The sequence below is a fragment of the Pseudophryne corroboree genome, chromosome 7 (genome assembly GCF_028390025.1).
Source record: "Pseudophryne corroboree isolate aPseCor3 chromosome 7, aPseCor3.hap2, whole genome shotgun sequence".
Classification (NCBI taxonomy): Eukaryota; Metazoa; Chordata; class Amphibia; order Anura; family Myobatrachidae; genus Pseudophryne; species Pseudophryne corroboree.
The window spans coordinates 291,411,450-291,430,108 of NC_086450.1; the positions used below are offsets into that span (position 1 = coordinate 291,411,450).

The 18,659-nt window shown below is 45.1% G+C and overlaps 1 protein-coding gene across 3 annotated transcripts in view; it reads right to left on the reverse strand.

Moving 5' to 3' along the window:
• Positions 1 to 18,659, reverse strand: part of GTF3C1 (general transcription factor IIIC subunit 1) — a 489,121-nt gene that overhangs the window by 228,564 nt on the left and 241,898 nt on the right. For all 3 annotated transcript variants that reach the window (XM_063934225.1, XM_063934223.1, XM_063934224.1), the window contains 4 exons: positions 18,047 to 18,125; positions 17,490 to 17,663; positions 2,803 to 2,960; positions 1,981 to 2,123 (listed from right to left, as the gene is read on the reverse strand). In XM_063934225.1, coding sequence (XP_063790295.1) covers positions 1,981 to 2,123; positions 2,803 to 2,960; positions 17,490 to 17,663; positions 18,047 to 18,125 — 554 coding nt within the window. The remainder of the gene's footprint in view (positions 1 to 1,980; positions 2,124 to 2,802; positions 2,961 to 17,489; positions 17,664 to 18,046; positions 18,126 to 18,659) is intronic.

The window sequence follows — 18,659 nt, forward strand, 5'->3', positions numbered from 1 at the left end:
ATATATACACATACACATACACACTCGCACACACATAATATATAATATATATGTAATTAACTCTGTAGGGGACCCAAAAATGTGGGATTTTGAATTTTGGATAAGGGATACTCAACCTGTACTAAATATTCAGATAGCAGTACATTTGCTCTTAACGAACACTGTCTAAAATGACATGTAGAATACTTAAGTGCCTGTAAAAGCACAGCGCTGATGAGATAGGCGGCTTTACAGAGAAGACAGAGACCTGTAGTCCCGGAGATCATCCCAGCTAGTTGTGAAGATGGCGCCAAAATCTCTGTCAGGGAGAGTGAAATTCAGCTCCAGGGCGGGAACACCAGCAGTAGATGACGCCCGGAGCTGGGGGAGGGGCTACAGGTCAGCGCCTTATCCCCTATGCTGGTCCTCACCACCTGGTACTGTGGAGCCTACAATAAATGGATTTTAGTAAATCCGACCTGTGCTCCCTTGCCCTGGTGGATATAGTGGGGTCCCTGTGCAGTACAGTGTCCACGCCAGTGGCGCGGTCCGTCTCCTGGGACCGCGATTAACCGGCGGGTCCCACCTGGGATACCCTCTTACCTCCTCCCTGACGTGTAGCCACGCGATTCTGGAGAGCGTCAGCGGTGGTGTGCCCGATGACCGGTGCGCCTTCGCTGCAAGTACCCGGGAACCCGGCCACGGGAGTATGCAGCGCTGCTGGGGAGGTGTTGGAGCAGCAGCACAGAATGTCAGACTGACATGAAGAGTGCTGCGGTCCTTGAAGTCTTCTTAAAAAGCTCTTTTCAGGGCTGCCTAGCGCAGCCCCACCTGTTAGTGACCTGCACTGCAGGCACCAACTTACAAACTGAGCTCCAGTGCCTGGAGGCGGGGTTATAGAGGAGGCGGTGCAATACATCTTGGGAACAGTCAAAGCTTTAGCCTGTTGGTGCCCTGGATCAAGATCCAACTCTACACCCCGATGCTATTCCCTGTGGAATACCAGTATACCCTGCTGCAGAAATGTATTTATCAAATCGAAACCTCAATAAACAGTAAATGGGCTCCTTAATGTTGTATTTTTCTTCAAATACAGTACACCAGTATCTGCATTCACCATAGTGTCCTCTATACAGTTTTTCACATAAATATGCGTGTATGTGTATGAATCTATATAGAGGTAGACAGAGATATCGATAGGTAGATATTGATCGATAGATATATTAATAGATCGATAGAGACATTAATAGATCGATCGATAGAGATATTGATAGGTTGATAGATCGGTAGAGATATCGATAGATCAATAGAGACATTGATAGATCGCTAGAGATATTGATAGATCGATAGAAAGATCGATAGGTAGATATTAATCTATAGAGATATTAATAGATCGATAGAGATATTGATAGCTTGATCGACAGAGATATCGATAGATTGATAGATCTGTAGAGACATCGATAGATCGCTAGAGATATTGATAGATCGATAGAGAGAAAGATCGATAGATCGATAGAGAGAAAGATCGATAGATCGATCGGTCGTCTGGTAGATGATGTGTAGGGTACGTCCAGCTGCCCTGGAGGAGGCAACATTAAGTGATTTATGGGCACCAAAAATGAAATAACATCTTTTTGTCGTGACTGCAGCAATAGTGTATGAGGATACAACTGTAACTCTCCTCCCCACTGGGAGAAGGAAGTCAATCTAAAATCAGAAAAATTGGTATTTTCCTTGTTATGTAATTAAGATTGATGTTTATATTAGCCTTTGTAAAGAATGAGCTTAACCTGAAAAAAATGCAGTATTATCCCTACGACGCAGGCGTGACATTCTGTGTGTGCTGGTCAAACAGAACCTTTCTAGAGGAATCATGTGTCACTAACTCTTATGTAGGCTACATACAGTATGACTCAGTGACTGTTGTGGCACTATGTGTAACAGTATTATGTTCGAGCAGAAATTTGAGTACAGGTGGAGATGTAATATTTCATGGCTTACTTGTAGTTAAGGTAAGTCTGTGGGTTTTTCATTATGTAACGTGCTCTTCTTCCAATGGAGTGTGATGTTTTGTCCAGTGACTCTTCCAGGCTAAAGTGCATGATATCTCGGACAACTTGCCAGGGAACAAAAGGCCTTTTTACCTAAACAAGAACAGAACATATTTTTTTTTTTTTTTATATATATATATTTTTTTGTCTCATTCCACTCCTCTTTAGCAGTGATTAACTTGACTCCTAACACAACTTGTTATTCTTGATCAGTCAAGTACTTGGTCAATAAGTATCCTAGTTCCCCTAGACCGATACTAAAGCTTACAAAATGTAGATTTCATACTAGAATGCAACCATAAAGCAACAGCAACAATATTCTGCTAGCCAATACCATTATAAATAAGAGGTTTATCAGTGTTTATTCTGTCTGCTACTTTTCTCCCAACATGACTTTTATTTCTCTCCATTTTATTGCTCTCACTCCTTCCCTAACCATTTGTGAGACTACTCTAATAACATATCTTGCCCACTTTTGCACCAACACTATAATTATTAGTACCTACAATAGCAGTTACTTTTAAATCAGTTTTAGTCTGAATCTAATAGTAATGCCTTGCTTGGGATAGTTGATTTTGCTAACCAAGAAAGGACCCTGGTGTGGTCAGGAGCAAACCACTAGTCACATGCTGACTCTTTATGTCAGGCCAGGAACTGATAAAGAGGATGTTGGCCCAATTACTGCACCCTTTTTGCTGTAATTGTCAGCTAGACCAATGATTTAAATAATATAAATAAACAACAATCAACTCTATTTCAACTTAAATATTACCTTTGTATTCAGAATGTTGCTGGCTATACGGCAGAGCATTAGTAAACCATCCTCCTGTGCAGTCCATGCAACGCGCAGTCGAGTCATTCTTTGTAAAGCGTTCTGATCAGCCTCATCATGGTATCGATTCCTTCTGTTTATCTCTTCCTTAGTTTCCTCTAAGAGTAATTACAGTTAAACTTTTATGTGAGCAAACCATACACATTGACAATTGATTTTGCTCATATGATTTAAATAGCCTGTAACCACATTAAAATGGTTATGCAGAATTTAAACTCTAATTACTTACTCTCCATAAATGAACGGTCATTGGGCCTAATTCAGACCTGATCACTATTGTGCAAATTTTTTCGGATAGTTTCCGCCCAGACAGAGTGGAAATCCGCCTCGTGCAAGTCTGCATACACCATACGAAAAGCTTTGCAAACGCCAGGCAGATGCAAATCCGTTCGCAACTCACTCACCATCGAATGTTTTTTCCAGTCTGTGCATAGCCCAGCACTTACTCCTACAGTGCAGAAAAATCAGGCTGATCGGGACAGAGCTGATGTCACACACCCTCCCTGAAAACGCTTAGGAATGCCTGAGTTTTTCCTGACACTCCCAGAAAATGGCCAGTTACCACCAGCAAACGTCTCCTTCCTGTCAATCAGCCTGCATTCACCTAGCGATCAAAAAAGACGCAGGATTTTCTCGCAGTTTGGCCTTGTGCCTGCGCATTACAATCCATATGCAGTCTTTCGATAATCTCCCGCGATTTAGCACTACAACGATCAGGTCTGAAGTCAGCCCATTGATATAAGACACTGTCTGTGTACATCTTTTTCATCAATGTAGTTTTATTATTTTCCCAGCAAGCATGGTGTGTATGTTGTTGTAAAGGCAGAAGCTACTGTCATTTTTGAGGAAGTATGTTTGTGTAACAATGTAAATGATGGTATTGCACGTTAATTAGTATGGTATGAGCCCACGTAGGGAGAAAGGCTTCACTTTGACAATTAGGATTTTTGGTCACTTACTGTTGAATCCTTTTCTCCAATGGAGGCTGTGGGACACTGGACCATGGGATTGCAGGCTGGGGATGGAGTTTGCCAGTAACAAAACTGTAACTCTAAATCTAAGCTCCCCCACACCAGACCCCATAATACCAGTCTTTGAAAGAGTCCAGTTACTAGTAGCAGTAACTCAGTGAAACTGATAGAACCAACCAACAACACAGTAGGGATTAGATGGTTAAGACACAGTGTCCCACAGCCTGCTTCAGTGAAAACGATTTAACAGTAAGTGACCAAAAATCCTTGTTTCTCTGTCAGCAAGGCTTGTGGGACACTGGACCATGGGACGTTCAACAGCCACCCCCATAGGAGGCAAAGCTCAGGATGCCTGAGAATTGAATGGCCAAACTGGGCGTCACCTGGAGTGACAAAAACATGAAAATGATAAAAACGAGTAAACATGTGGACCAAGCAGCTGCACAGACTTGTTCTGCCGAAGCGCCATGTCACCCTGCTCTAGCATAGGCTCGATGGATGACCAAGTGAATCCAACGAGCAATTGTCTGACTTGAAGTCAACGAGCCAAGTTTCTGTGCATCATAAAGCACCAGTAAAGAATCTATGCGCCGAATTGCATAAGTCTTTTCCAAATTTGCAGTGCTCAAACTACATTCATCCAGGAGAGCAATATCATCCCGGTTTCGGGAAGTGGCGGACAGAGAGAAAAAACCTGAAAAACAATTTCCTAGTTTAAGTGAAAAGCCAAAACAACTTTTGGCTGGAACGTATTAATCGTATGGATTACTGCTCTATCATTATGGAAGACGAGAGAAGCTCGTTTGCAAGACAAAGCTCCTAACTCAGAAACACAGCAAGCTGAGGCAATAGACATTAGGAAGCTTCCAAGTAATGATTTGAAGATCTGCTGACTCCAAAAGCTCAAAGGGAGCCTTTTTAAAAGCCGTTAAGACAAGATTAAGATCTTATGGGTGCTACTGGTAGACAAAAAAAGTGACTAAATTCGCATCACACCCTGCAAGAAGGTACGGACTTCCGGAAGGATGGTCAAACAATGTTTTAAGTAAATTGACAGTGCCGAAGTATGGACTTTCAACAAACAAACTTTTAGACCCTTGTCAAAACCGCCCTGAACGAAAGCCAACAACACGAGAGCCAAAACCTGGATGTATGAACAAGTCTTCGTTCACAATACTAAATGTAGATTTTCCCCACTCTCTGATAATTGGGAGACAAAACCAGTTTTCCGGAATTGATGCATAGGACTGACAACCGAGGGAGAAAAACTTTTAACTTTTAAAAGCTCTGTTTTGCAAAATCCAGGCTTTTAAAGCAAGCCGAGGAAGGTCCTCATGCAGAATCGGACCTAGTTGCAGTAGATCTGGACGCAGAGAAAGATGCTGCCCGGGACCCGTTGACATTTTGAGTATGTCTGCGTACCACAACCTGCGTGGCTAGTCTGGAGCCATCAGGATCACCACCACCTGTTGAGGTTTCATGCACTCGAGAACTCGAGGCAGCATTAGGGACGGAGGAAACGGGTAGGCTAGATGAAAGTTCCACAGAACAGTCATGGCGTACACTGCCAAATTCATTGGTTCCATGGATCTCAAACAAAACCTTTGAACCTTGCAAATTGTTGTGAGAGGCCATAAGATCCACTTGTGGAAGGCCCCACTTCCGATCCAACTGTTGGAATACCGCCGGATTAAGAGACCTTTTTCCCAGGGCGAAATGTGATCCTGCTGAAGTCCTCTTCCCAATTGTCCACACCCAGGATGAACACTGCCGGAAATGCTGGAACAAAGTTCTCTGCCCAGGATAGTAGCTGAGCAGTCGTTGCCATTGTGGCCGCGATCTTTGTGCCTCCTTGATGATTTATGTATGCCACCACCGTGGATACAACACGGCTTGCTGTATGGTGAATAACAGCATGCCGTGATGCAGCATGCCGCATCGAAGTAAGATAAGCATGGCTACATCTGCAGATAGATGGCACAGAGCTCTAGTACACTGATGGGTAGGGTTGTTTTGGAAGGTGACCAAGGTTTTGGAGCCTCAGATGTAACATACGGAGCCCCAACAGAGAAGACTTGCGTCCGTGGTCACAATGCCCTAATCTGGGGTGACAAAGGATTGACCCTGGAATAGATGATCGGGAACTAGCCACCACTGTAGAGATTGACAAGTGCTGTTCAACAACACAAGAAACTGAGACGCTAGTGATGCTGAGCATTCCAGTTGAATTTTGGAGAATGTCCCACTGGAACTCCTGTGAATGGAACCTGGTTTACTGAATGGACTCAAAGGTGGACAACATGGTGCACAACAGATTCATACGCAATAGAATTGACAGACGAGGTGCTGGCAGCACTAACATGACCAAGTGCTACAGGGTCTGTGCTTTGTACTTTGGCAAGAAACACCTCTGAATAGAGGTGTTGACATTTCGGCTGGTGTCGGAGTTCCGGCAGCGGCATTTTGGCCTTGTGTCTGGAATCAGACTGCCACCACCCTGACCGCATCCCACGGAGCCATCGCAATTCCGAAAGGCAGTGCCTGGAATTGTTAATGATCGGGACCGACTGCAAAGCGGACAAGGGAATGATTCCCGCTCAAATAGGAAAGTGGATATACACATCTCTGACGTCCAAGGAAGCCATAATTTGCTAGCCTACATGCTGTGGGTCACAGATTGTAGAGATTCTATTTGAAAATTATCAACCCTCAACTTGGTGTTCAAGGTGTAGTGATTCAAAATCGGTCTGAAAAAGCCGTTCAGCTTCCCTATAACGAACAGGTTGGAGTAAACACCCTGTTTCCATTCTAACGGTGGCACCTGAATGATAGCGCTGTCTGAAAGGAGAGAATTGATAGCCACTGTCAATGCAACCATCTTCTTGGTATCCCGAGGAAAAGTGATAGCGAAAAAAAACGCCATGGAGGTGGACCACTGAGGTCTATGATGTTACCTCTGGAATTGATGCCCAGCATCCAGGAGTCTGAAAACAACTCCACCCAACGATCTCTGAATTGGAGCAACCATCCTCCAACTGGTAACTGTACTGGGTGGAGAAGGACCCGTCCGGCATTAGGCTTTTCCTGAGCCTAAGCACCTGTGCATTGGCTGCTTCCGGAAAATCTAAATGTCTCTGGTCAACTGAGTGGACACTACACTCCAAAAGGAAGAGCAAAAGGCTCTGAGACGCATACCACTGCTTGGGCGTAGACAGGGAGAAAAGGACTCTTACCCCAAGTAGTATGGGCAATGATGGAATAGAGTTCCGGGGCAAACAGAATGCCCCCACCAAATGGAAGCACTTTCAAACATTATTTTGATTTAGCATCTGCCAACCAAGCACAAAGCCACAGGGCTCTGCGAGCAGAGACCACCGTAGCAGAAACCCTTGAAGCCACTAGTCCTGCATGGCCTCACACACATATTCAGCTGTACAGCAAAGCTGTTCTGCCCATTCAAGAAGGTCAATCCGAGACGTATCGTCATGAAGGCCCTCAATGAGTTTGTTGGCCGAACTTTCATGGCCCGTGCCACCCAAGTGGAGGCCAACAAGGGATGGAAGATGACACCAGAACCCATAAAAATGGACTTCAGACAACCTTCAACTTCACAACCTTATAACTTCTTATCTATTGAATACTTAAAGGACGCAGAACCCTGAAATGAAAGCGCTGTGTGCTTAGATAAACTCGCAACTGCCGCGTTAAACATGGGCAGCAGTTCACCAAGAGTGGATAAAGCAATGCAAATTTGTGAGGAATAAAAAAAAAATGTGTCTACGTTTAGAAATTTTATATAAATTTATATAAATTTAGAAGATTGTCTGCTCAATTAGAAAAGAAAGGTCCATAAAGAAAGGAAATTTCAAGACTTTCTTATTCTGACGCATAAATGGACCCACAGCCTCCGCTTGGGAATCCCAGCCAGAGCAGTGAGGTAAAAAGACACACAGCCGCTATAAGTTCTTCCACACCATGACCAGAGGAAGACTCCAGGTCCTCACTCTCCGGGACGACGTCAGTCTCCTGAAGTTCTGCCTTATACACCCTCAGAATTGGAAACGTCTACTGGAGCCCAGTGTGCAGCTGAGAATTTCAAGAGGAAACATTTTCGAAGCTGGACGCGCCATAGTGTGGAGCCATGCCAGACTGGACACTAATTAGGGAGTCGGCAACTCAGAATCCTGCATCAATGGGGCTGACACAGCCAACGCCCTAGCTTGATACTCTTGCTGAAGCGTAACAAGGTTCACCAAGTCAGAAATTGATCGGCCCAGAGCCTGTGCCCACGCTGGCTCCACAGGAGCAGACACAGCGACCGCCTGTGTGACACTAGGCCCAGCTTGGCAGCCTACCCCAGAGTCCACCTGTTCACACTGCAATGTACAACTACACTGGGCACAAGTAAAACACAAAGCCATAGTTGCGCCCTTTGTCTTGGCGGGTTCAGCTTTGTCCGTCATAATTGCACTAAGACCTCGCTAAATATAGCGGGCGCAGTTGGAAAAAAATTACATAATACCCTAAGACACAGGTCACTGAGTAACTGCACAACAATTACAGAAAAGAAAAGGCATTTAAGGATTATCATCATCCATCCACTGGCAGTTGCAGAGTAGAGAAACAGAGCTGAGACTTGCAAGAGGACACAGGACTGAGAAGTACAACACGGGGAAATGGAAAGAAAGTTTCTAGTATCACTTCTCCTCTTCCATTCAGCCAGGCAGAGTGTACAACTGCTCTCTAACAACAAAGGGGGAGGCTAGCAGCTCAGACTCCGCCCCTCATCTTCATCTGCAGATTGCTTTTCTCTCCCCTTGAGGGGGAAAGCACTTCGTTTAGCCCACTTGGCTGCCTGCATGGGACGCAATTTCATATATGGAGTGCAACCCCAGGAAATGTCGTCTGCCATTCAGGACAGCACTGGCTGGCCGACACCCTCTAACAGGGTGTTGGCGCACGCTGTTCTTGCGGTCCCTTGTATTGAGACTGGAGTGCATGCAGGGGTCCCCACAGCTGTGCACCTCCCCCCACCACAGCTGCTGCACAGCAAGCTAACTAGAATTGAAAAAAAAGATACACTTAAAAAGGAAAACCATTTAAAACTAAGCATGGGTGCACAACAACCCTAAAATACGTGCCCTTACTCCAAGGAATCTAAAAATAAGATTTTACTTACCGATAAATCTATTTCTCGTAGTCCGTAGTGGATGCTGGGACTCCGTCAGGACCATGGGGAATAGCGGCTCCGCAGGAGACAGGGCACAAAATTTAAAAGTTTGACCACTAGGTGGTGTGTACTGGCTCCTCCCCCTATGACCCTCCTCCAAGCCTCAGTTAGGATATTGTGCCCGGACGAGCGTACACAATAAGGAAGGATTTTGAATCCCGGGTAAGACTCAAACCAGCCACACCAATCACACCGTACAACTTGTGATCTGAACCCAGTTAACAGTATGATAACGTAGGAGCCTCTGAAAAGATGGCTCACAACAATAAACAACCCGATTTTTTTGTAACAATAACTATGTACAAGTATTGCAGACAATCCGCACTTGGGATGGGCGCCCAGCATCCACTACGGACTACGAGAAATAGATTTAGCGGTAAATAAAATCTTATTTTCTCTGACGTCCTAGTGGATGCTGGGACTCCGTCAGGACCATGGGGATTATACCAAAGCTCCCAAACGGGCGGGAGAGTGCGGATGACTCTGCAGCACCGAATGAGAGAACTCCAGGTCCTCCTTAGCCAGGGTATCAAATTTGTAGAATTTTACAAACGTGTTCTCCCCTGACCACGTAGCTGCTCGGCAGAGTTGTAATGCCGAGACCCCTCGGGCAGCCGCCCAGATGAGCCCACCTTCCTTGTGGAGTGGGCCTTGACAGATTTAGGCTGTGGCAAGCCTGCCACAGAATGTGCCAGTTGAATTGTGCTACAAATCCAACGAGCAATCGTCTGCTTAGAAGCAGGAGCACCCAGCTTGTTGGGTGCATATAGTATAAACAGCGAGTCAGATTTTCTGACTCCAGCCGTCCTTGAAATATATATTTTCAATGCTCTGACAACGTCCAGCAACTTGGAATCCTCCAAATCGCTAGTAGCCGCAGGCACCACAATAGGCTGGTTCAGGTGAAACGCTGATACCACCTTAGGCAGAAAATGAGGACGCGTCCTCAATTCTGCCCTGTCCGAATGGAAAATCAGATATGGGCTTTTATATGATAAAGCTGCCAATTCTGACACTCTCCTGGCTGAAGCCAGAGCCAGTAGCATGGTTACTTTCCATGTAAGATATTTCAAATCTACCGATTTGAGTGGCTCAAACCAATGGGATTTGAGAAAATCCAAAACTACATTGAGATCCCACGGTGCCACTGGGGGCACAACCGGGGGCTGTATATGTAGTACTCCTTTTACAAAAGTCTGAACTTCAGGAACTGAAGCCAATTCTTTCTGGAAGAATATCGACAGGGCCGAAATTTGAACCTTAATGGACCCTAATTTGAGGCCCATAGATAATCCTGTTTGCAGGAAATGTAGGAATCGACCCAGTTGAAATTCCTCTGTCGGGGCCTTCCTGGCCTCACACCATGCAACATATTTTCTCCAAATGCGGTGATAATGTTGTGCAGTCACTTCCTTCCTGGCTTTGACCAGGGTAGGGATGACCTCTTCCGGAATGCCTTTTTCCCTTAGGATCCGGCGTTCAACCGCCATGCCGTCAAACGCAGCCGCGGTAAGTCTTGGAATAGACACGGTCCCTGCTGAAGCAGGTCCCTTCTTAGAGGGTACCAAGTCCTTCTTGGCAAGTCCGGAGCCACGAGTATCGTTCTTACTCCCCTTTGCCGTATAATTCTCAGTACCTTGGGTATGAGAGGCAGAGGAGGGAACACATACACTGACTGGTACACCCATGGTGTTACCAGAGCGTCCACAGCTATTGCCTGAGGGTCTCTTGACCTGGCGCAATACCTGTCCAGTTTTTTGTTGAGGCGGGACGCCATCATGTCCACCATTGGTCTTTCCCAATGGACCACAATCATGTGGAAGACTTCTGGATGAAGTCCCCACTCTCCCGGGTGAAGATCGTGTCTGCTGAGGAAGTCTGCTTCCCAGTTGTCCACTCCCGGAATGAACACTGCTGACAGTGCTATCACATGATTTTCCGCCCAGCGAAGAATCCTTGCAGCTTCTGCCATTGCCCTCCTGCTTCTTGTGCCGCCCTGTCTGTTTACGTGGGCGACTGCCGTGATGTTGTCCGACTGGATCAACACCGGCTGACCCTGAAGCAGAGGTTTTGCCAGGCTTAGAGCATTGTAGATTGCTCTTAGCTCCAGTATATTTATGTGAAGAGACGTTTCCAGGCTTGACCACACGCCCTGGAAGTTTCTTCCTCGTGTGACCGCTCCCCAGCCTCTCAGGCAGGCATCCGTGGTCACTAGGACCCAGTTCTGTATGCCGAATCTGCGGCCCTCTAACAGATGAGTACTCTGCAACCACCATAGCAGAGAGACCCTTGTCCTTGTCGACAATTTTATCCGCTGATGCATCTGCAGATGCGATCCGGACCATTTGTCTAGCAGATCCCACTGAAAAATTCGTGCATGGAATCTGCCGAATGGAATCGCTTCGTAAGAAGCCACCATTTTTCCCAGGACTCTTGTGCATTGATGCACAGACACTGTCCCTGGTTTTAGGAGGTTCCTGACTAGTTCGGATAACTCCCTGGCTTTCTCCTCCGGAAGAAATACCTTTTTCTGAACAGTGTCCAGAATCATCCCTAGGAACAGCAGACGTGTCGTCGGGATCAGTTGGGATTTTGGAAAATTCAGAATCCACCCGTGCTGTTGGAGCACTACTTGAGTTAGTGCTACTCCGACCTCCAGCTGTTCTCTGGATCTTGCCCTTATCAGGAGATCGTCCAAGTAAGGGATAATTAATACGCCTTCTCTTCGAAGAAGAATCATCATTTCGGCCATTACCTTGGTAAAGACCCTGGGTGCCGTGGACAATCCAAACGGCAGCGTCTGAAACTGATAATGACAGTTTTGTACCACGAACCTGAGGTACCCTTGGTGTGAAGGGCAAATTGGGACATGAAGGTAAGCATCCTTGATGTCCAAGGACACCATAAAATCCCCCTCTTCCAGATTCGCTATCACTGCTCTGAGTGACTCCATCTTGAACTTGAATTTTTGTATGTACAGGTTCAGAGATTTCAGATTTAGAATAGGTCTTACCGAGCCGTCCGGCTTCGGTACCACAAATAGCGTGGAGTAATACCCCTTTCCCTGTTGTAGAAGGGGTACCTTGACTATCACCTGCTGAGAATACAGCTTGTGAATGGCTTCCAATACCGTCGCCCTGTCGGAGGGAGACGTTGGCAAAGCAGACTTTAGGAACCGGCGAGGGGGAGACTTCTCGAATTCCAACCTGTAACCCTGAGATACTACCTGCAGGATCCAGGGGTCCACCTGCGAGTGAGCCCACTGTGCGCTGAAATTCTTGAGGCGACCCCCCACCGCCCCTGAGTCCGCTTGTAAGGTCCCAGCGTCATGCTGAGGCCTTTGCAGAAGCCGGGGAGGACTTCTGCTCCTGGGAAGGGGCTGCTTGGTGCAGTCTCTTACCCTTTCCTTTGCCTCGGGGCAAATATGAATGTCCTTTTGCTCGCTTGTTCTTATAGGAACGAAAGGACTGCGGCTGAAAAGACTGCGGCTTTTTCTGTTGGGAGGGGACTTGAGGTAAAAAGGTGGACTTCCCGGCTGTTGCCGTGGCTACCAAATCCGATAGACCGACCCCAAATAATTCCTCTCCTTTATACGGCAATACTTCCATATGCCGTTTGGAATCCGCATCGCCTGACCACTGTCGTGTCCATAGACTTCTTCTGGCAGATATGGACATCGCACTTACTCTTGATGCCAGAGTGCAGATATCTCTCTGTGCATCTCGCATATAAAGGAATGCATCCTTTAATTGCTCTATAGTCAATAAAATACTGTCCCTATCCAGGGTATCAATATTTTCAGTCAGGGAATCCGACCAAGCCACCCCAGCACTGCACATCCAGGCTGAGCTGATTGCTGGTCGCAGTATAACACCAGTATGTGTGTATATACTTTTTAGAGTATTTTCCAGCCTCCTATCAGCTGGATCCTTGAGGGCGGCCGTATCAGGAGACGGTAACGCCACTTGTTTGGATAAACGTGTGAGCGCCTTGTCCACCCTAGGGGGTGTTTCCCAGCGCGCCCTAACCTCTGGCGGGAAAGGGTATAATGCCAATAACTTCTTTGAAATTAGCAGTTTTTTATCAGGGGTAACCCACGCTTCATCACACACGTCATTCAATTCCTCTGATTCAGGAAAAACTACAGGTAGTTTTTTCAGACCCCACATAATACCCCTTTTTGTGGTACTTGCAGTATCAGAGATATGCAAAGCCTCCTTCATTGCCGTGATCATATAACGTGTGGCCCTACTGGAAAATACGTTTGTTTCTTCACCGTCGACACTGGATTCAGTGTCAGTGTCTGGGTCTGTTCCATAAACAAAGCCATCCATTCTGGTGTCGACTCCCTAGGGGGTGACATCACCATTACAGGCAATTGCTCCGCCTCCACGCCAACATCGTCCTCATACATGTCGACACACACGTACCGACACACAGCAGACACACAGGGAATGCTCTGATAGAAGACAGGACCCCACTAGCCCTTTGGGGAGACAGAGGGAGAGTTTGCCAGCACACACCCAAGCGCTATAAATATATATAGGAACAACCTTAATAAGTGTGTTCCCTTTATAGCAGCTCAAATATTATAAATATCGCCAATAAGTGCCCCCCCTCTCTGTTTTTACCCTGTTTCTGTAGTGCAGTGCAGGGGAGAGTCCTGGGAGCCTTCCTCGCAGCGGAGCTGGGCAGGAAAATGGCGCTGTGTGCTGAGGAGAATAGGCCCCGCCCCCTTTTCGGCGGGCTTCTTCTCCCGGTTTTTTTGGAACCTGGCAGGGGTTAAATACATCCATATAGCCCCAGGGGCTATATGTGATATATTTTAGCCAGAATAGGTATATTACATTGCTGCCCAGGGCGCCCCCCCCCCAGCGCCCTGCACCCTCAGTGACCGCTGGTGTGAAGTGTGCGGAGAGCAATGGCGCACAGCTGCAGTGCTGTGCGCTACCTCATGAAGACTGAGACGTCTTCTGCCGCCGGTTTCTGGACCTCTTCTCTATTCGGCATCTGCAAGGGGGTCGGCGGCGCGGCTCCGGTGACCCATTCAGGCTGTACCTGTGATCGTCCCTCTGGAGCTAGTGTCCAGTAGCCTAAGAAGCAAATCCATCCTGCACGCAGGTGAGTTCACTTCTTCTCCCCTAAGTCCCTCGTTGCAGTGAGCCTGTTGCCAGCAGGACTCACTGAAAATAAAAAACCTAACAAACTTTTTCTAAGCAGCTCTTTAGGAGAGCCACCTAGATTGCACCCTGCTCGGACGGGCACAAAAACCTAACTGAGGCTTGGAGGAGGGTCATAGGGGGAGGAGCCAGTACACACCACCTAGTGGTCAAACTTTTAAATTTTGTGCCCTGTCTCCTGCGGAGCCGCTATTCCCCATGGTCCTGACGGAGTCCCAGCATCCACTAGGACGTCAGAGAAAGAAAACTGGTATTAGGAGGTTGCAGGTGGCTGGAGCTTAGAGTTAGATACAGTTTAGTTAGGTGCCAAACTCCATCCCCGGCCTGCAATCCCATGGTCCAGTGTCCCACAAGCCTTGCTGACAGAGAAAAAGAAAGGATTTGTCTTAATGATTTCCCAGGGAAGAAATGAAAAACTGCACATGAGCATCAAGTCCTTGTCCATTGGACCAGTCAAATCTTGTCCTGATTGGTGCAGTCTACTAGCCTCTCTCAGATTGGCCATTCTCAAATCATCCACTGGGATTCGTGCAGTATTTCTTGTATTTGAATTTATGGTTTTGAGATTATATGAAGACCACATGTTGTGGTTTTTGTTGTGTACCATTTGTACTAAAGAGTGTATCATCACTACCACACAGTGAAGCGTAACAGCTTTTTAAGACATACATATGAGTAATAAATACTGCTCTTCCTAGAAGATCCTGCACAATGCTTATTATCGCTTAAATCCTGTGACCTACAGACCTACTCTAACCCATCCCCTAGCTGTCCTGTTTTGAACCCAGCATCCAGAGTCAATGCTCTGCCTGCTACCCTGCAGTCCTACGTCTAATTAAGAGATTAAGAACCACCGATCAAGGTCACCACCATAGGTGCGCTCCAGCAGCTAGACTACATCTAAAATTTGGTGATGGCAGAGTCTTCACTTCTACAACTGGTGTGCATTTGGCACTTAAGGTGAGTGCCTGATGGATGAGAAAAACCAGTAGGAGTGGTAAATAACAGGTTGCAGACATTAAAATGCAACCCCAAGATGAATTTATAAAATGACTGGAAACTTTGAGGACAAACTGGCATCCTGTCACATTAATAACTGTTGGCAAGCAGTGGGACAATTCGATTTGGTATGTTGAATACCAGTATGAAAGAGTAACCACTGCATAGGGGGCATAAAGTACAACAGAAAATTAACGGTGAATCTCAAGATCCTATGTCAAATAAGAAGCAATGGTATACTCAATACAAAGTGACCAGATAAGAATGGCGCTAATAAAGTGGGATGGACAGTGACCAAGGCAAAAGCTCAACAGCAACCATAGAGGGACTTGCGGGAACCTACAGAGCCCAGCATCTGCTTAAAATAGCTGCTCTTGCAATCATCATAAGCCAGAAACCCATCCTGCCACAGGTAGTTGCAATACACTATAATAAATGATTTCAATAAATAAACAATTAATTCAAAAACAACATATTTTCAACTGCTAGGGTTGTAATTTGTTAGAATTATAAATATCCACCAATATACAATAATACAAGATATATTACTAGGATTGATAATATTTAAGATGTAGTGGAAATATCCTTATGCTGCTACAGTCAAGGTGACCATAAAATAGCAGTTTAAGTCTTATATGATATGGAAACATATAAATTAAGTTAGGAATATCTTACTGGAGAACAAATAGATCAGGTATGGTACGGAGGGATTGGCGTATAGCTGAGGTAGTGCCATTATTTAAAAAGGGATCTAAAAATCATCCTGGGAACTATAGCCCAGTTAGTATAACCTCTATAGTGGGTAAAATATTGGAAGGAATTTTGAGGGATAGCATAGAGGATTATCTGTGGAATACTAATTTTATTATCAAGAGTCAGCATGAGTTTGTGACGGACAGATCGTGTTAAACTAACTTAATTAGCTTCTACGAGGAAGTGAGCGATAATCTCGACCAGGGCAAAGCAGTGGATGTGGTCTATTTAGATTTTGCAAAAGCCTTTGATACAGTGCCTCGCAGGAGACTGATCATCAAATTAAGGGAACTTGGACTAGGAAATACTATTTGTACATGGATAAGTAATTGGCTGGATAACAGGGTACAACGAGTAGTGGTCAATGGGATGTTCTCCAGCTGGGCACCAGTAGTCAGTGGAATGGCCTGCTACTGTTCAATATATTTATTTATGATCTAGGAATAGGCCTGGGAAGCAGTGTCAATCTTTGCAGATGATACTAAACTGTGTAAGGTAATTAATTCAGAAATCGATGTGGAGTCTCTACAGAATGACTTACGTAAACTTGAAACCTGGCCGTCTAAATGGGGAATGAGGTTCAGTATTGAAAAATGCAAAGTTATGCACTTTGGGATTAAAAACAAACTTGCATGCTACACATTTAATGGGGAAAATATAGGGGTAGCAGTAGTGGAAAAAGATTTTAGGGTGCTCAAAGATAATATGTTAAATAACAGTACACAATGTCAAAATGCCCCAAAGAAGGAAAGTAAAGTCCATGCGTGCATAAAACGGGGTAGTGAGACAAGGGACTAGGATGTAATCCTGCCTCTGTATAAATTATTGGTACATCCGCATCTGGAAGAGTGGGTTCAATTTTGGCCACCAAATTATAAAAAAGATATTGGGGAGCTCGAAAGTGTTAAAAGGCGCAATACTAAACTGATTAAAGGGGTAGAGACACTGGAGTATGAGGAAAGGCTTACTAGGTTAAATATGTATTCCCTTGAAAAGAAGAGACTAAGAGGAGACATTATTAATATCTTCAAATATGTAAAGGGTCAATACAAAGAGTAGCAGGGGATTTGTTTATTAATAGAATTCTGTATAGGACACATGGGCACTCACTGAGGATAGAGGAGAGAGAATTCCATACAAAACGTAGGAAAGAGTTCTTCATCATAAAGGCAATAAGGATTTGGAACTCCCTGCCGGAGAAGATAATAATGGCGGACTCTGTAAATGCATTTAAAAACGGATTGGACAGTTTACTAGCTAAAAAAGGTATCCAAGGCTATAGCATTTAATATACTGACATTATGTATATGGGAGTGATACGAAATATAGTTGTCAATAGGTACGAAACCATTATTTCGGCTGGTGCATTAAAATGTGCACTGCTTAATACAGAATACAGGTTGAAACCGATTGGCATTTTGCCTCTTTTCAACCTCATTAACTATGTCACTATGTCATTTCTAATAGGTAAAAATTGCCTTTTACTTTACTTACTCCTTTTCTTCTTTGCTTTCTGTTTTTTCTCAGTTACTTTTTTCTGTCTTTTTCGCTTTTGATTTTTGCCTCCACAAACTCGTTTGTTATGATGTGCAGTAGCTTCTTTCACCATCTGAACAATCTCTCCATTCTCAGGCACGGTCACATCTCCAAAGACATTTTTTAGGCTACCTGGCTCACAGAAGAAATCAAAATAATATGGCAGCATGTCAAAAATAATTATGTATACTGGGCATGAGGTAAAAAATACATAACAAAGAACAACTAGTTATCAGGTATACAGCTTTGTTAGTCAGGGGTAAGATGTATAAGTCGTCGTCTTATTAGAAGGATAAATACAATGGAACCTTCCTAACACCATGCATACCTGATCAATACAGCACTAGTCTGGTTGGAAATATGAATTGACTGACCTGATTTCTATGTGTGTGGCCAAATTTAAGGCACAACTGTTTACTAAGAAGTTGTGCAGTACCTGGTGTTAACCAGCATTTTCAGATCATCACTGCAAAAATAGTGTATGTTATAAAGGAAACGAGGAGTCAACATTTTACCTCTTGAGCTAAGGGGCAAAGTATGCTTGGTCAGGAAAGTCTGAAGTCTCAATGTAAAACCATCTTGCGCAGATTTAGTCTAAAGAACAAAAACAAATAAAAATAAAAACCCATTAATACAAACCAGAGATCCAACTAAAAGGCAGACACAACGTAATGGGGGGTAGACACGGAGCGATTTTCGCCTATTTTCTAAGCGATCTGACTAGATCGCTTAGAAAGTAAGCACAAATCGCTCCATGTGTATGCCCCATAGCAATGCGTGGCCCTGCATGCCGCTGTCGCCAGCTCAGATCATTCATGCATGCAGTATAAATCTAGTCAGATCGCCTAGCATGCATAAAGAAAAAAAGGATTTTAATTACCTACCAGTAAATCCTTTTCTCGTAAACCACAAGGGATATTGGGGAAGACTTAGTACGATGGGGTACAGACGGGGTCCAAAGGAGCCAGTGCACTTTACATTTTCTTCACTGGGTGTGCTAGCTCCTCCCCTCTAGGCCCTCTCCCACAAGCAGTTATAGGTAAAAACGTGCCCGAAGGAGAAAGGACATATATGAGAGAAGGAAATATGACAGAGTGGCGAGATTTATAAAACAGCACACCACAAACA